Source organism: Bacillus rossius, chromosome 10 (genome assembly GCF_032445375.1).
Source record: "Bacillus rossius redtenbacheri isolate Brsri chromosome 10, Brsri_v3, whole genome shotgun sequence".
Taxonomy (NCBI): domain Eukaryota; kingdom Metazoa; phylum Arthropoda; class Insecta; order Phasmatodea; family Bacillidae; genus Bacillus; species Bacillus rossius.
The window spans coordinates 3360952-3387772 of record NC_086337.1 but is presented as its reverse complement, the minus strand read 5'-3'; the positions used below and the strand labels follow the sequence as shown (position 1 = coordinate 3387772).

The 26821-nt window shown below is 38.7% G+C and overlaps 1 protein-coding gene across 1 annotated transcript in view; it reads right to left on the bottom strand.

The window, feature by feature from the left end:
- Positions 1 to 26821, bottom strand: part of LOC134535720 (T-box transcription factor TBX10-like) — a 591112-nt gene that overhangs the window by 216893 nt on the left and 347398 nt on the right. The window contains exon 6 of the mRNA XM_063374928.1: positions 9259 to 9326. Within this exon, the coding sequence (XP_063230998.1) occupies positions 9259 to 9326 (68 nt within the window). The remainder of the gene's footprint in view (positions 1 to 9258; positions 9327 to 26821) is intronic.

Below are 26821 nucleotides of genomic sequence, written 5' to 3'. Positions count from 1 at the left end.
AGGTTAGCTAGAAGCCTGGGTGTCTTACTGCTATCACCGGCCACTGCACTGGAGGGGAAGAAGAGTAAGCGAGCCCTACCGATTCTCCTTCCCTTCCCCTACCCCTGTCGCGAGCAGAAGATATAAGGTTGTGACGCCGTGACGGGTCCCAAGCTTTTAAATATCTTACACCTATTGTATTTAACCAGCGAGGTAATTATAAGCAGGTGGTGACTGGGTAATTATTCAACCTAAAGCTCATTGTTTCCAGGAATATGCCAGTTCTGCCGAAACCCAACCATTTTTATTCCTTTTTTTTTATTGTAGAGCTTCGAGCATGCTTTATGATTTTGAGTGGACGTAAACAAGGCACTTGGATTGATTAAAATGTCTTTAATTAATTTCTTACTTCATCACTGAAACAATTTTTTTATTATAAAATTAATAATATTTTTTTACCATTACAATATTTAAAGATAGGTACCGAATACTGCTCAAATAGCACTATTTTACACCTTAAAATCCAAATTTTTCCGGGGGAGGACCCCCCACCCCCCGCTTTTATAGTGGGGGACCATGCTTCTTAACCCCCTCCCCCCATACACAAATCCTGGCTACGCTACTGGCTCTGAGCACCCTCACGCAAGTGTGCTTCTTCACAGACAGCGTCGTGAACCACCCTCTATCTCTCGCCCACTGTGACTCTCACTTAACAGCCTGCTTCAAGCTGTTGGTGAGCACGCTCGCTGCTTTATTTGTACAGCCGCCCAACTGTGTCTCTTGAGCTATCCTATGTGATTCTTTACTATAGCTCTACAGTTAATATTACTGAACAGCTTTCTTTGAGGCATTGGTGATATTTCCACTTCTCTCTTAGTACCCTCGACCAAATGTGCCTCTTTGGCAGAGAGCCTCTTGAGCCACACTCGGTACTCACTCACTGTGGCTCTACAATGGATATCAATTACCAACCTCTTTCGAGCTGCTGATGAGCTGCCGACTGTTCTCTGAGTACACCTACCTAACTGTGTCTCTTTGGCAGAGAGCCTCATGAGCTATCATTTGTACTCACCCACTGTGGCTCTACAGGAGTCATCACCTAACAGTATGCTTCAAAGGACTAAGTTCATGCCCAGACTGTGTAGAGCAAGTTCGGATGCAGGACACTTGGTTGAGTACTCCAACATCTACATGAGAAGGTATGTACTTTTGGTTGTTCAAATCTACCAAAACTTCCGGAACCCATGTCTGGATTCATACCATCATTAATGCACCCATTACATCAGTTCTCCAGGATTACCATCAGATTCCATGCTATGTATAACCAACATGGGAATCAAGCTCTTCACAGACTACAACATGCACATATTCATAGATATTGACTTATGAAGTGGTGTGTCTCAATGCATCAAGATCCAACCACAAGTACTTGCCTGAGACCTTCAATTCCAGCAAGCTGCTCATGTACCAGCATTACACCGACACGAAACAACCTTAAAGGGCTGCATGATGTGTCTGCCACTGCCTGTTCGCAATTTTAGATAGGTAGATGCCACCATCGATGTCATGGTGGTGCCTGATGGACCAGAGGGGTACATTCTGGAGGTGTATGTGGAGTAACCACAAGAACTCCATAAAGGCCAAAGTGACAAGCCTTTATTGCCCATCAATGAGTGCCCTCCAGGTGAAGATGTTTGATATCAACACCACCAAAAATCAATCAGGTAGGAATGACTTCAAGAAGGATCTTCAAGCTTGCCGAAAACTACACTTTAGGCAATCTTATCAAGAACAAGCACAAACACCAGAAGATTGTCCTCAGTTTTAGTGAGAAATGGACACATAAGCTGGTGGCCAAGCCTATGTTTCTGGATCGCATAGTCTACAGTGAAGATCTAGTCTTGATCCACCTGCCTCGCAAATCCACGATCTTTGATCGACTAATATTCACCAGGTTCACAGACTTGGACTCGTCAAATATGTTGATGTGCCACTTCCACTTCAATGTGATGCTCCCAAAGAATGGTACTGACCTTGAACTAAAACCATTAACAGCTTCATCTACGAAATAGGCACAGTGGATATTTACTTGACATGGTAAATTACTCTGAATTCTTGCAGAAATAGATACAAGCAGTTACCCCAACGGCCATCGATGTAACTCACCCAAGAAAGTAGTGGGTAAGTTTAAGAATGTATGTGAGGGCAAGACGATGGCAGAATTCGTCGGCTATCGCACCAAGCTCTTAATTTTACTGTGTGAGAGAACCATTGCCAAAAAGTTTGAAGATGTCTAGAATTGCTTAGTAGTCAACAAGCTATTCTTCAACAACTGACTACACTCTCTGGAACACCACATCGACCTATGCCTGCCAATTTACGCCATCCAGTCGCACCAACATAAGGTGTAAACAGAGTGCACAAACACACATGCCATGGTGACACGACAAACAATGCATCTGTGAAGATGGGGTACATAACTTCCAGACCGGTGTAATGCCATGTAGATGTTATAACGGGTATTCGCCTACAATCCATTACACTTGTTTACTGCGCTGTAATAGGTGTGTTTCATCGCATCCCTGGAAGGATACAAACTTCTGCACTTTCCAGTGCGAGGGTCACGCAGCTCGTTGTTGAGTTTGGTGACTCACAAAGCTTGAGCGAAGCTAAATAAGAAGCTTCTCGTCCAATTAACTGCAATGTGGCAGAGTTTCAAAGATCATAATAAATATTATTCTGGTTCATAATGACCATTGCCACAAGAGGGGTTTATAACTCCAGTTTTTGCAGAGGTGAAAGAGACCAGCACAGGTGCTCCCAAGATACTGAACCACCACAACAAAAGACCCAGCGAAGCTCTGCCAGCCCTCTGTGCTATCCAAAGGACATAATCGGGCCAAGACCTTGTCACTAGGAAACACAATCGATGTTGTCACCAGTATCCAGGGTCCTGGGTTCAAGTCCTGAGTCAATGAGTGAATACTCACTCGGTAAGTAATGAGTAAGAAACATTGAAGAAATGAGTAAAAAGCGATAGAGTGAGGGGGCAGCAGGGGCATAGAAGGAGGATGATGTTGTTGGTTTGAGTCTCGGACAAGCGAACAACATGCGCTCGGCAAGTGTCGGTAGTTGAAAGAGTAGCACCCAGCAGGATAACAAACAACTGACATCTTGGGTGACATGTTCGAGTCACTGGACGAGTAAGAAACAATCACCCGGCGAGTACGAGCAACCCAACAAGTAGGAGGAAGCAGACGAGGCTCTAAAGTCCTTGAGTGCTTTTGGCTTCAATGAAGTGTTATAGCATGAACAGCGAGTGGGATGCAGAGGTTGTTTGATATCATGGCTGGTTTGAGTCCTACTGCGACTAGTGGCGGCCATTCAGTCGAGAGGAAGACACCCATTCCTTGTGGTGCAGATGAAATGTGGAGATCGCCCTGAGCTGCGGCGAGCAGCGTGGAGAAGCTATGCGTACTGCCGAGAGCTGGCATGTGACCACAGATCAAGGCGAGAAGCGGTAATTCTCGGTGGTGTTTACCATAACATGTGATTTAAAGAACAAATATGGTGGCTAGTAATTTAAATGCTAGGTATATAAAAAAAATTTAAGAACTTCATTTGTTAATAAGCTCATACATATTAATAGATATTTATTGCATGCTTGTAAGTTATATTTTAATTTTCTATGGCAACATAATCTTAAAAAAACTAAATTGTATTAATGCACATACTGGAATAAATTACCCGAATAAATTTTTAAGCACACAGTTATAAGTTTTTTTTCTATCGTGTGGGTGTTGTATATATTTTATGCATATTGTTTATTCCCTTATTCTTTATGTTCACAGCTTATCAACAGTGAAGTACAATAATTTTAAGTTGTGATTTAGTATTTCAATTTCACAACACAGGAGTATTCTATATGTTTAATGAAAGCATATAATTGAGTAGTTTTGTCAATAAATATTTTGTCTGAACCTTTTGTGGTATGACACATACACACACTCACATATCCCATATCCTGTTCGCAGATAGTAAACAAAAATGTGCCACTCTGCTGGTGCAAGTGAGTACGGAGCTCTAACAGGGAAATAGGTCCCTTCTTTTCCAAACAGAACTAGCAAAGCTATGAGATCTCGAATGAATTGTTTTTGTGTGTTTTTTCATTTGTTGTCAAACCATACTGTGCCATCATGGCACTTGCAGGTTACTGCTGGATCCAGGAACTTTCCAAGTCTATGCTACTACAACTACTGACTCTGAGTCAGTGATGCTTGACGAGTTGAGGCAGTTACTCAATTCTGACAGCTAAACCATATATCCGGTCGGTAGAGTAGATGGTAATAATAATTACATCTCTATATATGATGACTGAAACAGATCCTGAGAATATTGTTACGATTTACTGCAGGTTCGTAAAGGATAGCCCAATTTAAGATTTTTATTACAAACAGTTTTATTTATGCTACTATTTACATTACTAGTTAGTAATATAAAAATGCCAATTAATCAATTGTACTTAAAAAAAATGTTGCTTCCCCAGTCACTGGTTTCTTACACACCGCACACCTCGCTGGGCCGCACCTCTGGCGCAACTCTCGCCGCAGCACCCCTCGTGGACCTCCGTCACCGCACTCCGCCGCCGCCGTCGCACTTCCCCGACGCCTCGCTCGGAACTCTGCCGCGCCCGTGACACTATCGCCCGGAACTGAACTCTTTGCCCTGGAACCTTCGTCCAGGGACTTCGTCGCTCTATCGCCCGGAAACTCCGCCGCGGGAAATCTCCCGACTTCACTCTGAACTCCTGAGGCCGGCATCCCCCGGCTTTTATATCAGCCCAGACACCTTCCAGAACTCCCGAGCACGGCTGGTGCCAGTCGCGTCATTCCGCGCCGACCCGACGGCAGAAATCTCTCGAAACACGTGTCGGCGGCTCGCGTAACTCCGCAGCTGTCAGGTTTCGGATGTCCAACTAACAGCGCCGCGCGGGGAGTTTAGGGCTGAAGGGAGGGGAAGCGGTTGGCTAGAGTTGTGTTCACCCCTAGATGACCACCAGAGGTACCATCATGTATTTCCTTGAACACCTCTGCCACTAGACTCTTTGGAAGGAGTAGTTGCATGGTAACTACTTTTCCATTCGGACTCTCCCATGCCCTCATTAGTAGCCCATCCACAATTCTCAAGGAATCCCACTGTGCCCAGTAAGCTTTCACCGCCCATCGGTCATTGGAGATTTCATGCCATGTTGGGCGTCCAGTACCACTCTCTAGCCAGCTTATGATAGGTGCCAGGTCAGGATCTTGCCACTGCACTGCCTTCAAGCTGGCACTATCCGATTTTTCTTCCCCGTTAATTATCGTTGTTCGCCGAACATCTTCGATCCCCTCATTATTCTCTGCCTTGTTTCAATGGTTACAGTCGACCTTGCAAGGCCTTCGGGAGAGGGCATCGGCATTGCTGTGAATTCGGCCTTTCCTGTGTTCTATCCGACAGTCATATTGCTGTATCTGTTCAATCCACCTAGCCAGTTGTCCCTCTGGATTCCTGAACTGTAGTAGCAACTTAAGTGCGGCATGGTCTGTGCGTAAAAGAAATTTTCGAATTTTGTACTAATGCCCTTTCGATCATCTTAGTTTTTATTTTTTTTAATGTGTTAATATTATAAAATTAATAATTTTATTAAAAAAGTTTTTCTTTTATATATAAGTAGCTGCAATACCCGGCGTTGCCCAGGCTGAACACAGGGTGTAGTTAGTAATTGTCTTCTTAATTTGAATGTCAAGTATGAAAATTAATTTATATCACTTTCAGATCCCGACAGACGTTGTTCTGCCAGTTTATGGTTATTTACCTGGTCTGTATGTAATTTAGAATTTATAAAGAAATACAGAAAAAAGCTGAAAAATAAGAGATTACTAATATCGAAAAGATTCCATTATCTAGCTAATGCTCGGCCTGCATTGCAATGCCTCATACAGTTTTGTTTTGTAATATGTTTGAAGTAGTTCCACATATACAAATAATCTATCTCTCTATATATATTTATTTCTATTTACATCTATGTATATCTCTATATATATTTATCTCTATATCTACATATACTTATACTTCCCACTATCTCTATATCTTCTTTATATAAGTCTCTATATAGGTATATACATCTATAGGTATATCTCTTTATCTAACCCATTTCATTCTCTATATCTCGCTCTATCTAAACTTATCTCTCCGTCTCTATCTCACTCTCTCTCTCTCTCTCTCTCTCTATATATATATATATATATATATATATATATATATATATATATATATATATATATATAGCGGCAGTACCCAGCGTTGCCCGGGCTGAACACAGGCTGAAGGGGAACTATTTAGAGATCAGATGTAGTTAGTAATTGTCTTCTTTATTTGAATATCAAGTGCGCAAAATAATTTATATCACTTTCAGATCCCGACAGATGTTGTTCTGCCAGTTTATAGTTATTTACCTGGTCTGTATGTAATCTAGACTCTATAAAGCAATATAGAAAAAAAAACTGAAAAATAAGGGATTACTAATATTGAAAAGATTCCATTATCTAGCTAATGCTCGGCATGCATTGCAATGCCTCATTCAGTTTTGTTTTGTAACATGTTTGATGTAGTTACACATATACAAATAATCTATCCATGTCTCTAAATATATATTTATCTCTATCTACATCTATAGTCCTGTATATCTATGTATCTTTCTATCTGTATTTATCTCTTTATATCTACATATATACCTCACAGTATCTCTATGTATTCTATATGAGGATACTGATTGCTTCGTTGTTAATATCACACGGGTGTTTTTTACATGTATGGGAAAATTAAGAATGGTAAGGCATCTAGTGCGTGGCAACAATGTTAATAGGCAATAGGAAATAATCTTCTAGCGTCTGCGGCATTGTCACCACACACTTCGTACGTGTACTCCATGTTGTATCTAACCCCCTCCAATGCATTTTATTCTAAATTGGACTTTTAGTAAGGATCCCTAATGTTATTGATAATATAATATAGCCTATAGCCTTCCTCAATAAATGTACTATCAAACACTGAAATAATTTTTCAAATCGGACCAGTGGTTCCTGAGATTAGCGCGTTCAAACAAACAAACAAACAAACAACCAAACAAACTCTTCAGCCTTATAATATTAGTATAGATATATATCATTCTATCTCTGTCTCTCTTTTATATTTAAATAAATTGTGTCATGCGTGCGCACTTATACAACAAAAACAGACGAAGTGCCGCTATATAAAATGAAATGAACACATTTTTTGACACGATTCGTGCTCCAACTATTGAAAAATAGTTATATTGTCTCATTAAACTTCATGGGCATGCGCATAAATAACATATCACCAAAATTTCATCGCAATCGGATGAATGGTATAGGAACGCATACGGCACAAACAAACGAAAATTAAAGACATGACAAACGCATCAAACGATGGTGCGTTTAAAATTCAAGGCAACTCTATCTATTGACGAAGTTAAGAACAAAACTGTTATTAGCGCCTTTATTTTGCTAGCCGCTGCGAGCTCCACTAAGCGGACTTCTCACAGGAGAAAAATATGAATTTGCCAGACTTTACTATGTGTATGATCGTGTGGCACACATAGAGAAATGACACTCACTCACTATTTGTATGTCTATGACCTATGATTTTTTGTGTTATAAAATAAAATTATCACTTTTTCACTCCCTTAGGGAAGGAATTTCATATTAATATGGGGTATATGTGTTAATCCAGGTTATAAGCTAGCTGTAGGCCAAATTTCATTCAAATCCATTCAGTAGTTTTTACGTGAAAGAGTAACAAACATCCATCCATACTTGCAAACTTTTATAATATTAGTAGGATATGTTTTTTTGGCAAATTTGCCTTTTTGTTTTTACGCCTTTTTTAAATTTTTATAACATTTTTCTTTTTTTGTAGTAACTTAATTTCTTACTGATATAATTTTTGTTAAATAACACAGATGCACTAAAATATATAATTTTTTGTCAATTTTTTTTTATTATTTCATATATAAATAAATATCAGAAACAATTTTGATTTATACGGGAATAAGTTTTTTTTTTTACATTTTGCGTGTAGTAAATTAAAGTGTTTGTTATATTGAGCATTCTTCAACGGGCGCCTTAGTTGCCTTACAAGCTGCTACTACTTCATATTACAGCACGAGCCATGTTGTGTGTGTGTGAGGGAAGCTGGCGTGGTGCTGCCAGGAGTGAATACCCCTTTTGGTCACACGCCTCGGTGAAAAAATAAGTAACGTGTATTTTATATATTTATAAATTTATAAATATTTGTGTTTTTATATTTTTCCATTTTTTGATAATGATTACGGACTTGCTATACATCAGACGTGATGTCAAAATCCAAAATGGTTATAAATTCTAGAATTCAAGTTGGTAACTATGATGTCACATTCTATGATTACAGAATCCAAGATGGCCACTGGGTTCAAGGTCATTCAGAATTGTGACTGGGGTCAAGGACATATTTCAAGGGCATCCAAGCTGATGGCCGGCTCCTCTGCTCCTCAGTCCGCAGGCTGGCGCCGGATCGGCATAATCATACTACTCAGCACTCATACCCTCAGGAGTTAAAAACGTTCTTTGGATAACAGCATTAATATTTATTTATAAAAAATGGTATGTAAAACAATATACAGCGTACACCTTTATTTCGAAAATTTCCTTTTATTATTTTGGAAATTTTTTTATTTGTTGTCGAATTTTTTTTTGCTCTCAATTTTCGTAGATAATTAAAAACCATATATAACTCTTATAATATAAGTAATTAAATAAATGTTTACATATGCATATATTGCAATGTTGCTCGCTTGATTACCTAAATAAACTTATGAACGTAAATAAACTCTGATAAAATACAAAAATCCATTATTTCACTATACAAATGACAGCTAATAGCACATTAGATTAGCAATTTTAAATATCCATATGTATATGGTTAAATTTCTACCTTAATTTTATTGAAACATTTATGTTATAGAGACTATTCATTATTTTATTATAATTTTACTATAAAACAATATAAGAATTTCTTTATGATATCCAATTACAAAGTAGTTAGCTAAATGCGCCACTATGACCCGACCAATAACTCACAGGGCTGTGTTGTGTACACGGAATGCTGTAAGAACAGGAGTGCGTGCAGAGCAGATGAAACGCAACTGGCCGCACCACACTCGCTAGCACACAGGAGACTCACCAGTCGTCGGGGTCGCAGTCCCGGAAGCCCTTGGCGAAGGGGTTGCTCGCAATCTTCAACTGCGTGATCTGCAACAACACAGGCGCCGTCAGCTCCACTGGCGACCACCGAGCTCATCCAACTCCGCGCTCATCCAACACCGAGCTCATCCAACACCGCGCTCATCCAACACCGCGCTCATCAAACACCGCGCTCATCCAACACCGCGCTCATCCAACAACGCGCTCATCCAACACCGAGCTCATCCAACACCGCGCTCATCCAACACCGACCTCATCCAACAACGCGCTCATCCAACACCGAGCTCATCCAACACCGCGCTCATCCAACACCGCGCTCATCCAACACCGCGCTCATCCAACACCGACCTCATCCAACAACGCGCTCATCCAACACCGAGCTCATCCAACACCGCGCTCATCCAACACCGACCTCATCCAACAACGCGCTCATCCAACACCGCGCTCATCCAACACCGCGCTCATCCAACACCGACCTCATCCAACAACGCGCTCATCCAACACCGCGCTCATCCAACACCGCGCTCATCCAACACCGACCTCATCCAACAACGCGCTCATCCAACACCGAGCTCATCCAACACCGCGCTCATCCAACACCGACCTCATCCAACAACGCGCTCATCCAACACCGAGCTCATCCAACACCGCGCTCATCCAACACCGACCTCATCCAACAACGCGCTCATCCAACACCGCGCTCATCCAACACCGCGCTCATCCAACACCGACCTCATCCAACAACGCGCTCATCCAACACCGAGCTCATCCAACACCGCGCTCATCCAACACCGCGCTCATCCAACACCGCGCTCATCCAACACCGACCTCATCCAACAACGCGCTCATCCAACACCGAGCTCATCCAACACCGAGCTCATCCAACACCGAGCTCATCCAACACCGCGCTCATCCAACACCGCGCTCATCCAACACCGAGCTCATCCAACACCGAGCTCATCCAACACCGCGCTCATCCAACACCGAGCACATCCAACACCGCGCTCATCCAACACCGAGCTCATCCAACACCGAGCTCATCCAACACCGAGCTCATCCAACACCGAGCTCATCCAACACCGAGCTCATCAAACACCGCGCTCATCCAACACCGAGCTCATCCAACACCGAGCTCATCCAACACCGCGCTCATCCAACACCGAGCTCATCCAACACCGCGCTCATCCAACACCGAGCTCATCCAACACCGAGCTCATCCAACACCGAGCTCATCCAACACCGAGCTCATCCAACACCGCGCTCATCCAACACCGCGCTCATCCAACACCGCGCTCATCCAACACCGCGCTCATCCAACACCGCGCTCATCCAACACCGAGCTCATCCAACACCGAGCTCATCCAACACCGAGCTCATCCAACACCGAGCTCATCCAACACCGAGCTCATCCAACACCGCGCTCATCCAACACCGAGCTCATCCAACACCGCGCTCATCCAACACCGCGCTCATCCTACACCGAGCTCATCCAACACCGAGCTCATCCAACACCGAGCTCATCCAACACCGAGCTCATCCAACACCGCGCTCATCCAACACCGAGCTCATCCAACACCGCGCTCATCCAACACCGCGCTCATCCAACACCGCGCTCATCCAACACCGCGCTCATCCAACACCGCGCTCATCCAACACCGCGGTCATCCAACACCGCGGTCATCCAACACCGCGCTCATCCAACACCGAGCTCATCCAACACCGCGCTCATCCAACACCGCGCTCATCCAACACCGAGCTCATCCAACACCGCGGTCATCCAACACCGCGGTCATCCAACACCGCGCTCATCCAACACCGCGCTCATCCAACACCGCGCTCATCCAACACCGAGCTCATCCAACACCGCGCTCATCCAACACCGCGCTCATCCAACACCGCGCTCATCCAACACCGCGCTCATCCAACACCGCGCTCATCCAACACCGCGCTCATCCAACACCGCGGTCATCCAACACCGCGCTCATCCAACACCGCGGTCATCCAACACCGCGCACATCCAACACCGAGCTCATCCAACACCGCGGTCATCCAACACCGCGGTCATCCAACACCGCGCTCATCCAACACCGCGGTCATCCAACACCGCGGTCATCCAACACCGCGCTCATCCAACACCGCGCTCATCCAACACCGAGCTCATCCAACACCGCGCTCATCCAACACCGAGCTCATCCAACACCGAGTCTCATCGACAGCGCCTCGGGCGACAGAAAACTGATTTCGAAGTAGGTAATCGTTAAGACGCTACTGTCACTTGGGTTATATAGCGGGTTTCGTTTCTCGATACCCTCCCTTACTTTGTATCTAGAGAATGGGAATTTTGTCAAAACGACATCGTGACGTATGAAAACCACCTAAGTAATGGCTTTTTATGTTATATAAATAAAATCCATTCTTTGGGACAAAGTTTTGTTATTTTATAAAGTTATATTTAAGAAAAGTAATTTTAAATAAATAAAAAAGTATTGATAAATTCTATAGGTTACATACGCCGATTGTAAATATTGCAAGTTTACAACGGTGGCGAGGAGACTGATGCTGGGAAATTAATTATAAATAGGAAAGTAAACCCATGTGAATTTTGATATGTGGGGTGATTGGTTTATTGGTATGTTATTGGAACATAGTTTTATTTGGAGATTCGATAAGCTTTTGCTATGTCCAAAATATTTGAAAAAAATATCAAATTTAATATTAACAAATATTAACAGAATTAACTTTCTTCATTTAAATAAAATATTATTAGCATGTATATAATAAACAATAAAACTTTATTTACAAATGTTTTTTTATACTTATTTGTTTTTCACTAATTGTATAATATTTCAGAGTAAAACAATTTTAACTGCCGTTTTTCTGTTTCTTATGATGTTTAAATTTCTGCTATCCTTTCTGTAATATCTACATATGTGAAAGTGGACATTGAAGTTACTATGTTGGAAGAGAAGAAAGAATTATAGCATTTAGCATTAGCATTTTATTTTGATATTTGTTCATGAAAACGGTTATAATAAGTTTATTGTTTCGATTAAATTTGTATTTAATATTATATTTCTATACATTATAGACAAATTCGTATCCTACGTTTTTCTGTGTTAACATTATCGATATATAAATTGGTACAAACTATCTTTCAGGGGGTATGTGGCTATCAAAACTAAAAAATGTAACGTTAATGTAAAAATGAACGTCATGTATATGCGATATTTTTTGAAATTAAATTCCAAAATAGACGAACTTATTTCAGAAAATTGTAATTTGTGTCAAAAAATAACGAATTTCTAGGGCATAAATAAATATCACATGGGTTCGTGGCTGCCACATAAAATTCTGGCTTGTACTAGAACTCTATGCACAACAATGCGAAGTTCACACGCTAGCAGAATCTGTTTATGTATTTTTTGTAATTTTTTTTATTTTTTAATTTTTTATTTTTATATAAAAAATTATGTTTTTTTATGATATCAAAGAAAAGTGTGATGGTTTTCTCCGTGTGCTCCCGATTATTCTTGTCAATACGTTTGCTCCTGATTATTCTTGTCAATATGATGATGGTTTTCTCCGTGAGCTCCTGATTATTCCTGTGGTGCTTCTGTCTATTCTGAGAAACCGCTCTCTGCATGAAGGATTACCTAATCAGACATGACATTTTATTTGGAATTACATTTAATTCGTGAATTTCTGCTACTAAATCAGCACATGCATTTTTTTTTTACCATGTGGGATTCAAATCCATTACTCAGTCAAATAATATACTATGAGACATCTGAGAAGTACTAACATGCAAGACGAACTTCCTTCTCCCTGATGTCTAGCGAAGCCATCCTTCTTTTGAGTCCATAGTGAGTATCCCGCATCCCACATAAAATAACTAAATAATATTTACCTGCAAGCAACATGTGGTGTCATCTGTTGACAATAATCGACACTACTTTAAACAGGTTATTTTGCATGAGATAAATTAACTCTCACCACTGAATGGAGCTATTGTAGTCAGTTAGAGTCATGTAGTCTCGTAGCCACGTAGCCTCGTGTCCTGGAAGCTTCGTAGTCCTGTAGCCTCGCAGTCTCGTAACCTTGTGTTCTGGAAGCTTCGTACTCTTGTAGCCTCGCGATCACGTAGCCATGTAGACTCGCAATCGCATTGTCTCGTAACCACATGATTCGTAGTCACGTAGTCATGATTCCTTGGAGTCTCGTAGACTTTTAGTTACGAAACCAAGTAGCCTTGTAATCTTATAACATAATGCTGTTTGAGCAGTTGGAGCAAAAGAGAAAATTCCGTCGAAGACAGATGCGGCAATTGGAGCCTTGTAGACGTGTGGCTTCGTAGTCAAGTACTCATGTATACATGCAGTTCTGTAGTATCGTAGCTTCGTAGCCTCTTGGTCTTGTAGTCATATAGCTCAAGGTATAAGACTATCATGGTGCAAATACTTTTGACATTATTGATTGTTGGAGCCGTAGGCAGTTGGAGCATTTGTAGCTGATGGAACTTTGGAGCATTGAAGATTTTGGAACATTTGGAGCATTTGGAGTTTTTGTAGCTTTGGAGCATTTGGAGCTGTTGAAGTATAAGCGCATTTGGAGCTGTTGGAGCTTTGGAACAATTGGGAGCTGTTGGAGCATTTGGAGCATTTGGAGCATTTGGAGCTGTTGGAGCATTTAGAGCGGTAGGAGCTTTTGAGCATTTGGAACGGTTGAAGCTGTTGGAGTCAATGACTGATGGAGCCAATGACTATTGGAGCCAATGCTTATGGAACTAAAAACTGGTGGATTCATAGACTGATGGAGACATTATATCCTAACTTAACATTGACGATCGCATCCTACCGAGTTGAATGTATGTGAGAATGTACCTCCTTTTCATTTAATGAGCTTTCGTTTTGTAGAATGTGCTTCCTTTTGATTGACGGTGCGTCCAAAATGTGCTTCCTTTTTGTTAATTGTGCTTTCAAATGTGCTGCATTTTTAATTGTGCTTCAAAATGTATTGCCTTTTTGTTGATGGTGTTTCCAAAATGTGCTATCTTTTTGTTGATGGTGCTTCCAAAATGTGCTTACTTTTTGTTGATTGTGCTTTCAAATGTGCTGCATTTTTAATTGTGCTTCAAAATGTGTTGACTTTTTGTTGATGGTGTTTCCAAAATGTGCTGCCTTTTTGATTATGCTTCCGAAATGTGCTGCCTTTTGTTGATGGTGCTTCCAAAATGTGCTGCCTTTTTCGTTGAATGGGCTTCTATTTTTAATGTTGTTTTGACTCTAGTATTATAGTAAATGGTTCTTGATTTGACTAGCGTATTATTCCATCCGGTTTATGTATATTTGCGAGTCCTAGACAGCAGGTCGTTCAGTTTGTTACTGACGTCGACAGTGTAAGGATCACCTAGTTTGTTTCTTCTGGTGCATAAGTCGCGTAATTACCTGTTCTTGTGAACTCGATGGCATCTTTACCGTCTTTAACGTCACACTCGATGGATGTTGTACCATCGTCTACGGGAACCCTGACGTCAGCGGCGATGGTTAAAGAGCATATCCCGTTGGCAACGTCAACATTGGAGGAGACTTCAACAGTCAAGGTACCGCCAGCAGAAGAGACTTTAATCCCGGTAGTGCTGGCTGCACAGGAAAAATCAGCGAACGCTGGTCCGCCATCGATGGAGACTTCAATGGGTTGTGATTCGTCATCAACTAACGAACATCGGTGCTGTTACTGCGAAAAGATTTTCTCAAACAACAGCAATGCTTGACGACATGAGAATAGAGAATGTGCTAAGAACCTTTATCGCAAAATGTTTGGCTGTGAGAAATGTCACAAGCAATTTGCAAGACAAGATAATATGAAAACGCACATGAAGATATGCAAAGGTCCTGCTGTTCGGCAGAAAGTAAAGGTTTCTATACAACAACGATGCATTGATGTTCATAAGATTATGCCTGGAGATGGTACAGCTGCGGCAACATCAGTGTCTGGATCGGGTCTGAAAGGCTCGTCTTCATCACCCCGGTATCCTTGCAGCTACTGCGATATGACGATCGCATTTGCTCATGGTTTACGGAGACATGAGAGGAGTAAATGTACGAAGAACCCATCTCGTATGAAGTTTCGCTGTGATAGTGTCATGAATGGTTTACTCGAATTGATAATTTGCGTCGACATGCGAAAAACTGTAAAGGTGAAGTCCGTGCGCCTACTGCTGAACTACCTGCAGAAATTTCGGCTCCTCGCTTTAGATTGGAGGCACGAAAGTGTACAAGCAAAAAACAGATGCGCAGCAACCGATTGCTATGGCATATGGACATGAAACTAAACCTAATACTGTGGTCGGTGCTCTACAGGTGAATGATAATGGCTTCTACTTGGCGCAGTCTGCATTTCGTGGAACATTGAAAAACTACTATTATCTAAATACGCTTAGTGAGTCGAAAGACATTTGTAATTTTCTTGACGATATCAGACAGAACATAATCAATCAGCTTACAGATGATGTAGCAACATACAGACATTTGAAATATAAATTGTGGTTAGACTGTATATATGGAAAGCCATATCCGTTACATGACAAAGTGAATAAATGTGCATTCAAGACATCGGCTGCCGTTATTTACAGTTCTGACGATGTGAAGCAAACTGTTAAACACGGTATCCAGAAACTCTGTCAAGAAGAGGAGGACTATGTCAGCAAAGGTTCTGGTTTGTCTCTGTCTAGTATAAACCGATTGGAGCTAAGAATTAGTCATTTCACGCCTATGCAGGGCTAAATGTTTATAGGATTGATAACTTTCGCAAGTGATCCTGTAGTATAATAGAAATTATGTAATAAATTATACGTTTGTAAAAGAACTTGCGGTGTTAAATTCCTCGAACCTGACACTTTTATGGTATTTTAATTAAATTCATTTTTAGCTACGTTCAGAAATCTAACCAAGTATCGATTCAATATGTAAAGTATTGTGTGGTTTTTTCGGTGAATTTTGGAACTTTTCCTGAACTTCTACTTCAATAAATAAATACTTTAAATATGGTGGACATAACGGCTTACTTGAGACTGGTAGTAGATGATTTTAAGTCTCTGTTAGGACTATGTTGATGATTTATTGAAATTATTATTTTTTACATAAAATTAAATTTTTTGCATCGACCAGAGATTGAACCAAGTAAAGGAATCGTTATAATCAATCATTACTTTAATGAGTGAATTTTTTGATGAATTTTGAACTTTTTTTCGTTAAAAATCGGGTAAAAAATAAAGATTTTCAAGATGGTGTCTGTAACAATAATTGTTACAGTGGTGACAATTAAAATGGTGGGTGCGTTGTAAGACATTTTTATTACTTTTTATTGGGAATATTTGAAATTTATTAATAAATTACTGCTTTACTCTCACCGGGAATCGAACCGAGGACCGAAAACAATTATGTAACTAAACATTTTAAGTAGGCAATTTTTTTCAATATTTTTTGGATTTTTTTTGGAATTTCTAGCAATGAAATTACGGATTTTCAAGATGGCTACCGTAACAATACATGCAACATTAATAGGATCCATTATGGCGGTCGTAATGTAAAGTGTAACGATGACATCGTACTCAACTAAGATGGCGGACATAACGAAACATGCATCATTTATATAATCCAAGATGGCGACCATAATGACAAGTGCAACAGTAGTTTTTAAGTAATATGTTATTACTTTTTTTATTATTCAATTCGATTAATTATTTTTTTAATAATTTTTTTAAATTTTTCCCATTTTTCTAACATACAAATTATGGATTTTCAAGATGGCGGACATGTCGTCATACTAGGTGACGATATATATACTTTAACATAAGTGGTGGGGGTCAGTCTGCCAGCAGCCACCATGGAGGAAGGAGTCTGTAGCCATTTTTTTGCACTCGTCGGGTTCGAACCGAGGACTCGTAAACATAAGTTTTTAAAAATATTTTAATTAAAATTTTATTAATTAATTTTTTTTTGTAAATTTTAAAATTTTTTTCATTAAAATCGGGTAATAAATAAAGATTTTGAAGATTGCGGGCGTAACGGAAATTGCAACGGTGACGTCAAAATCCTAAAAGAGGCTTATCGGAGGCTGTAGAAAAGGATGCTTAAGAGTGCGCGATACATGTGGTTCCGAGCAGCAAAATCGACGTTCGCGGCGGAGCAGATTCTGTAAATGCCATGACATAAAATGGATTTTGGTAAAATATTATTTACAGAGTAAGGATGGATCTTAAAAATGTTATTACTCGTAATTTCGGTATGCGTCTTATTTTATTATCTAATTATTCCTAAAAACGGCGAAGTTTAGTAGACGAATGCTAGTATAATTTGATTGGAAATGGGAAACAAAATAATAATATTTTACAACACATATGTGTGCATGAGTTAGAAACAGCAGGATGCATTTAGAAGCAATACCAGCTGAAAAATCTGTTCCGCCGTAACCTTTGTAATCGGTAGATGAAGAACGAATTTTAGACATCGTAGTTCACGCGTCCACACACAGAGGATCATTGCAGTAACACATAACAGATGTTGCACATGTCGGAGGTCGTCACTACTTGTTTTGTTGTATCGCGCTACCACGAAGCCACATTTTTAAATTGAAATAGGTGGGAAACGCTGCAATTGGTGGCAATAAGACGCATTTTAAAAATAATAGTGACAAAGGAAACCTGCTTCTTTCTGCAAGGCGGAAAAATAAAAGTTAGGTAACTTATTTTTAAATTGATGATATTAGTTTGTTTTTGATTGCAAAATCTTTAAAACGATTGTATAACACTTTCCATGTATCTGAATATTTCAAATAACAGCAGCGCAGAGACTGTAGCATCCGAGACCGGTCGCAACGTGGGAAGATAGCGCGGGAAAGGGCTGGCGGGGTGGGCCAGTGCGCATTCCACGTTCACACTAGAGGTGTAAATGTAACGAAAAAAAGCGTACCCGTATGTATTCGTTACTATAACAATCAGTACTCGTTACTATCGTATCGTTACTCGTTACTTCTGATACCGCATAACATGCAACGAATCAAGTCGTATTGCGTACGCGTACAGTATGACGTCGCGTAAATAATAATAAATAGAATATATACAATTTACAATATTTGATAATTAACAGTTTTTGTTAACAAGAAACAATTAAATCTTATTAGAGCGGCTTTATTATATTATCGCTTTTAAGATAATTTAAAAAACATGAAAATTCGCGATAATAAAAAACAAAAACATACATATTTCTAATATGTAAAAAAAGACTTTCTTACGTTGTTTCTGTTCCAATCTCAAACTTTGTCTACACACACAATACCTTTAATAAACAGTAAAAAACATGGACGACGAATTTCCAAATTATAATTTACTTAATAAACAAACATCGTTTTTTGTAACGTAAATTCATCGAATATGCGCGCGCATGCGTGAAACATACGAAAAATGCGAGTAACGAAATGCAGCCGTGTGTAACGTTTCGTTACTCGTATATAGACGGCGCACCCGTTACTCAGTAACGAATACATACGGTTTGCTACTGCTCTAGTTCACACGCTACGGCCGGAGGTTTTCCCCCCCCTCGTTGCAGTAATAGTCGTTAATATTTAATTATGTGTTGTTTATAACGACAAAATACACACAAGTACAAGTAATACCAAATATATTTAGTTCGAAAAGTTAAAGAAATAAAATGGTGTGAAAAGGGGGGGGGGGGGGGGGGCAAATGGGCCAGCCCCGATTTTACAAAGGCAGCGATTTTACGAATGCCATCCTTGGAACCGTGAGCCAAGGGCAGGGTAGGGCTGTGGCCGCCTCCCCCAGCTTTCAGGAAGAGGAAAAAAGGTATGGGTTTTTGAGGATTTTTGGCAAATTGTAATTTTTGACACTTTTTGTCAATTTTTGAAGGTCTGCCCCCTCCCCTTACAAACTATTTTATAGTCTGGCCCCCCTTACAAACTGCCATATGGGCGCCCTTGCCGTGAGCATACATAAAATCGTGGTTCTAGTATTATTAAAATGTGGAAACTAACAAGTTCTAGTGTTGTCACAAAAAACGAACTTGAACCCAAATTTGTTGACACGAACTTGAACCGAACTATTTTAAAGTTCGGTTCGAGTTCGAAATTTCGAACGTTCGTACAGCCTTATGCAATACTACTCTTCAAATGTCACACGTGAATGGAAACTTATCAAATAAGTGTAGCATAGCAATTATATATCGCGTCTATTAAAAACATTAGTTTAAAGAATTTAAAACATTTATCCAGGACTCTTTTTGGTCATTACATATTTGGGATTGCTACATCTGGACACACATTAATGTTAATTGTTGCTGACATCACATAACACAGTATAAACAAATACTAAACGTCCAAAATATATACGGCACAACTGCATTGCCAATTCACTATCTAGCACTAGCGGCCGGCCGAGGTCGACGTGCGACCTGAAAGATAAGGTGTAGCGCTGTAAGCAACTACCGCGTCTACCATAAAAGGCAAGTGAATGGGTGTTATGGGTTTGACAGAGGGGAAAAAGGAAATTGAGGAGGGCATCGTGTTGTGAGGTTGTACGGGCCAGCAGATTTTTTCCTCATAACTGTAGTTCCGGATAACTGGATGCCGGATACACGGGGGAGGAGTGCAGTTTAATAGAATATTATAATTATATCGTAAAATGTTATTGGTCCCGAAATGTTTATATCAGTACGCAGTGTAACATAGTTACACTTATTTGTAAGTGAGGAGTATTTCAAACTTTTGGGCACGGAAACGAATCTTACGAGATGCTATAGCTTCAATTATTTAATGTGTACTACTTTTGGTGGTGAAGCCTTTTTGTACCCTTGTTCTGTTTTGTGCGAGTACATTACAATAATCGTAATTTTCACCGCGACTGATACTGGAGAACATTGTAAAAAATCTCACGTGTCTAAAAATTTCATAAATACGCATGAACAGATGAATAGAAAACGAATTGCAATGACTACTAAAGTACTATTTCAGCTTCTTTAACAATTTATCGTTAATTTATGGTATCATATGTGGTTTTCTACTAAGATTATGCTTCATTTCAAAGTAAATTTTGACGTACTTTATAAAGTAAATTTAAATACTTATTGGTGGAAAATAACTTGAAAGTTTATGTATTTTATCGCTCAAAGACTTGTTGGAACCTACAGCTTCGAAGCAATTCGATATTCCGAAGATCTTTAATGAAATTTAAGAACAACCGTTACTAATATTTATCTTTATAACACTATCCAACAATGTTTCAGAACATCAAATACAGCTCCGTAGCCGCCAATACTTTAGCTACTAGCGACTTTAACAATCGCGCACCGTTCGTTCACTATTTGTATTCAAAATGAAGCTAATAGTCTATTATTATTCAAAGCATCTGTATAATTTCATTTAATTTATTTAAAAACCAACATTATAGGTTTGAATTTATCTACAACATTAATTTATTTCAAGTCAAATCCTCTAGTTACACAAGAAAGTAATCTTAGTAACATTTAGCATGTTTGAACGCAAGTGGAGCCAGGTGGAGTAACTTCCCAGTTATAGTAGAATAATGTAATAAAACGGCTACTTTGTTATGTATTTATGTACTTAGATGCGTACGATTTATGAAAACATTTTTTGGTTAGTTGAGCTTTGACAAGTGACAGTTGTGTGCATATTAACTCAAACAACAGATGTTTTCTTTTATGTTGTTTGAAATATTCATTGTAGTAATCATAATTGTATCAGTGTAGCCTACATATTGTTAGTAATTAAGTATCTCACTGTTCTTGTAACTTTAACCCAAAATATATGTAATGTGCGGTATTCTAGGGTTCAATATAAAAATGTATAAGTAGGCCTATTATAAGTAAGCATGCTTTAAAACCCGCCATTTTGTAAGGTGTGTTCATGATTAATTTACATATAGAATAGTTACCTAAATTATAATATGTGAATATGTTCCTAACTATTTTTAACTGTATAAATTGAAAAAAAAAATTTGTTTTAACTACGATGCATGTACACAAGATAGGCTAACTTTCAAAAGAAGGTTTGAATAAATACAAGGTTTCGCCAAAGCTATTTTCTGATGCAAGAAGTACATAGTAAATGTGTTTTTGTGTGCTTTACTGTAAGACCTATCCTACTGTAAATTCATTTCATATCGTTAACTTAATATATACTCCATAATCTTTTATCTTTTCTGCACACATTACTTATTATTTTGTGGATACGCTTTTGTAAAACTTCGATTCTTGCAAGGGCCGAACACGGAATGTCAACTTTCTAATGTATTCTATATACATTTTTTAAAGTTAGTAATGTATTCTATATATTATATGTGTAAAATTTTTGACGTGATCACGTCTAATAAATCGATGAACGCCGGCTGCACGCACGAAAAAGTGTCCCGTTACGCACATTGTCCCGTTTCTTTGTGTCCCGTTACGCTCATTTTATATTGCTCTTTGCTAACCTGAACCTACTAGCATTGCGACCGAGTCCGTGGCGTAATTCTGTTTTCATGCATTTCAATGTAACATTTTCATTGCTCTTTGCTAACCCGTTCCTCCTAGCATTGCTGCAGAGTCCGTGGCGCAAATATATTATTTTTGACTGCATCTTGGTGTTGGGTAAGCCATTTTCCTTCACATCATCCTTGAAACACTCCCATTAGTTTCCTACTTTTCCTATCATCGTCATATCCTTAACAGAATATCACAGATTGGAAGAAGTTAAATAGCAAACATGTATAAAAGTTATAGTTAAAATAATCTCTTCGTTGAAGTAATAAACATAATTGAATTAATGACTGCAAATAAAAGTAAATTTATCAATTAAATTGTAGATTTCATTTCATTCCTTTGTATCCATACAAAATAGTGATAATTCAATAAAAATGATTCAATTTTATTCATAAAAGTATGCAATCATTTCATCAATGTTTTGTTATGACGTTATCACGTTAAACTATCGTCCGTAAACCGACTTTACAGACAACCATTTTTTTTCCTGTATTCTATTTAGGTATATATATGTGTGTGTTTGTGTGTGTGTGTAAAATTTCTAATGCATTCTATATATGAACAACGTGTATCTAAAACATACTAACAAATTCTGGCAGAATATTCCTGGCGAAAATACAAGACGAAAACCTGTGTACCATACTTTTCTCGTAAATGGATTCAGAGTTTTAAACCCCCAAAAATAAAATTTTCCTATTCTTAAATAACTTGCACTGCGTCTGATGATTTTGAAGAACGCAAATTGTTCACCACGAGATACGTGGGTTGTAATGAACATCCTTCAATGAATATAACGGCATTTCTGTTTTAGCAAATTTTATCACCTGCAAAGCTAATAAAAAATAAAAAATAAACCAGGGCAGGCATTACAAAGCACGTTTGCAAGGTGTAAAGTTTCCTTCCTAAAAAATCATATGCCACAGTTTACTTACTGATGATATTAATTTCAAGATAAAGAAAATTCCATTTTCGGAGGTTCGTAACTCGATTTATGAGTAAAGTGGTTATTAGGCTTTCGTCTTGTGTTCTTTCCAGAAACAGCCTGCCGAAATTTGTACGTATGTTTTAAATACTCGTGTATATATGTCAACTTTATGTGTATTCTATATTTATGTGTATTTTTTATATATATAATTATATAATATATAATATATATTATATATATAATTATATATATAATTATATTTATAATATATAAAATTATATATAGATATATATAGTGCTCAATAACCAAGAGCAAACTTACTTTGGTTAAGTTGCTGAACCTATGACTAGCCTATGGAAAGAAAACGCTACGTAACATGAACGAAAAAAAAATCTAATGTAATACATAATTTTCCTCTCAAATTAATTACATGTTTCAATATTAATTTTCGATGGGCTCTTTCGTGGGCATCGTTATTGGAAGGCCGCGGTGTGCTAGGGTTAATGGCTGTCGCTCATTAGCTGTTATAGTCTCTGTATCATATTTAGATATACCGTAACTTCAATTACAGAATAGCCACTGAGCGACAGGCAGCAAGCTCTCCCATACCTTAGGCCGCGGCCTTCCACCATAGACGCTCTTAACATATAATTTAGTCTAAAATTTGCCGCAATATAGATACACTACTTAAAATATAGCAAGACTCGCTGGAAAATGATTTAAACTAAGGCCAACGCGAATGCGAGTTCAGTAATTGAACCTTCAGAGGTAGTATATACATAGGTGGGTAGTTACCACGACCATGTTCTACGTTACTACGTTATATGAGAAGAGACATAAGTTTTATTTCTGTAGCGAGAAGTTGGCTGAATTTCAACATAACACAATAATTATATAGTGAACTGTCATTCAATTTCGAAAAACCGATATAACTTCCATTGAGATGAAGTCCATGTTGTCCTAATTTTGACGTTCACTTTTTTAGAAAGTTTCTGGCAGTCCAATAGTTTTCTGGTAAAATAAGATCTTTGCAATCCTGTTTACAGGGACCTTTCTCACAAGCTAACCGTCAAAATTCGGACAGTGAAATAGATTATAGTAGTTCTGTTTAAATTATGATTACCAGTTGTGATTGCAATAATAATAATTTATGTGTAATAATATACTGTAATGCCAGTAACATTCACTTTTAAGTTCACTTAATTGGTTACGGAGCAAATATTATGTTGATCGATAAAAAAAGGTAATCTTAATTATACACAACATACATTTATAAAAGTTAAATTAAAGTTAAAATTAAAGTATGGACATTTGGATTTAGAGAAAATATAGAAACTAGTATCTAGGTCCATTGCGGGGGGGGGGGGGGGGGGGGGGGAAGACAAATTCTTGTTTGACTTTTCAATCAAAAACGTAGACTACACGGACTTCATGTTTTTTTTTAACATCAAAACGAAATTTGGAGAAACAATTAGCAAATGTTCATGTAGAAAATAGTACACTAGCAAACTGATTAGAATAATATTTCCTGGAGTAGTTCAGCTTCAGTTGCCTGAGCCAGTGCCTAGTAATTCGGTTCAGCCAGACAACGCTGACCAGACAGAGCGGAAAACTGTTTCAGCCTATCAGGACGCGCCATTGGTATTAACGCAACCTCGCGCGATAAGAGCAGAAAAAGTTGAGGTCAAGCCGATATTTTGTAATGCGGAAAGTGCCGAGATCGGCGATTTTTCAGAGTTTAATATCCTGTTATCTTCTCAAACTATTAACAAATTATGTTGTGTTTTATTCTCTACAAATCAACGGTACATTTGTTACAAAACACGAGTCAGAAACGTCAAGTGTATTAAAAAAGTTATAAATAAGAAGTTTCGTTCTGAAGTTGTCAAGCAGATGACAATACTAAACTATTAGGTACGTAGTGTAACCTTGTATCTAAAGTTGTATTTTTTTTTGTTTCACTTGCAGTAAAATGTAAAATAAACATGAGTGATAAATTTACTTTGTAATATTTTAAGTACCGGAACTGTTGTACGGTTTTTATTTAAACGAATTGGTGTATCACACAGTAACATCCACGGGCGCCGAAACAGTTAAGCATAAAAACGGCGTTCCTTTAAACGAAAAAAAAAAAAGTTCCATCCGCTCTGTCTGGTTATGTATGAAACGGGCGTGATAGTCCAGTGTCGTCTTGTGCTTCTCAGCACATCACAAAGCCGTAGCGTTGGCTGCTACAACTGACTCATCCCACCCCTATCAGCCGTCCTACATTCGTCTTTGGCTCACTTCCCCCCCCCCCACTCTCCCGGGTGACATTCCGTTTTCCTACTAGTTCGCGGGGTCTCCACTTGGATACGCTCTACACGCCCGTGACCGAACGCTGCGCTATCCTACGAGGAAAAAATTATCCACTTCAACTGACCGCGCGCGAGAAAATATTATCTCCCACGCGCTCTTAAGCCTCTTTTAGGATTTTGAGTTCTTTCTAAAGCAAAAGTATTTTGAGGTTTTTCGAAATCCTAATTTTCGAATTTTTGTGGAATAAAACGAGAATTTTTTCCTCAAAACAGGAACTTTTTCATTCATTTTGAGTCATTTTTGAGGAATTTTGAGGAATTTTTGAGTCCAAGATGGCCGCCGTGACGTCACAATCCAAGATGGCGGTCGGCACCACAGGCACCACACCCTGGACCCTGTCCCAGCAGCCCCTTGTGTATACTACTCATAATTTAAATAGTAGTAAGATTTTTTAATTAAAAGGAATTAAGTTCCTATAATCCCTTGCTAAGCCAATTATAAATCCTGCATATTAATTACTGGTGGTTAATTAGTGGATATTAATTAATTAGTGGTTTTAAATTTAGAGTTAATTTTTTAATGTTTCTTGTGTTCGTTTTATTATAAGTAGGTATGATATAAAGGCTACAGATTAACCAATTAAAAGAACGAGTTATTCCTTGGATTTTTTTATATCAATAGGATACGCAATTAAATATTAATAATACATATATAGTTAAAGTACAGATTGTATAATGCAGTAATCAGTTTGCCATCAGTCTGTAGCCAACGGACTGGTTTAAATAATTTATTAATTAGTTTTCCGACATTCTGCATCTGTCAGATAAGAACATTTGCGGCAAAGATGGTCAAATTTTTTTTTGTATTAAATTAACTGCAGATAAGTGTTAAGTGGCAAACATGAATTTAAATAATTAAAGTATTAAAGATACATGCACGGATGTTCATACAGAAAGTATAAATTTAGTTTAAGTATAAGTCAGGTAAAAAGAAGATTACACAAGGGTTGTTTCTTTTTAAGTGTAAGAAGATACATTTTGTAAAACGATATTCAAAACTATCAAAATATGTAGCAGTAATGTCAAATTTTATAAAAGATATATGTACAAGTGAATAAATTTCAAACCAAATTAAATGAATTTTTTTTTTTTTTTTTTTTTAGAAATTAGCCAAAACAACTTTTATGCTGGTTATTAGTAAGAATTAGCACCTTAAGTGTAAAGTAGCAAAAAATAATATATATAGCAAAATGCTAACTTTTCCCGCCCCTAGTTACTAAAAGAACTTATTGTCTTTTTAATTGGCTATCGCAAATATATTGTTATAGATATAAATGACCAAATAATGTTAATTTCATATATAATTTAATGACAGTTAAAATACAGTTATTGGTTTCACTCTTTAATTTGATTAAACGGAACTGTATTATATTATTTCAATATTAATAATTTAACATGAAAGACTCGGTGCAGTGTACTAGTGTACTAGACTGAGCGTGGTCCGGCTCGGACTAGTTGTGGTTGGTCTGGTAAGATACTGTGTGCTGTCCGGCCAGGTCTCGATCAAGTTGACGGGACTGTAATTGGTCTGGCGAGGAATCGGTGCAGTGGAATGAACATTGTGTGGTTTGGTAAACACGAAGCAGTGCACTGGACTGTGTGTGACTTGTGGACTACTGCATTCGGCCACGAGGACCAATCAGCCACATGGTGCAGTCGGCCATGCACTGCGTTACTGTGCGGGGACTCTGAGTTCGAATCCCGCGCGAG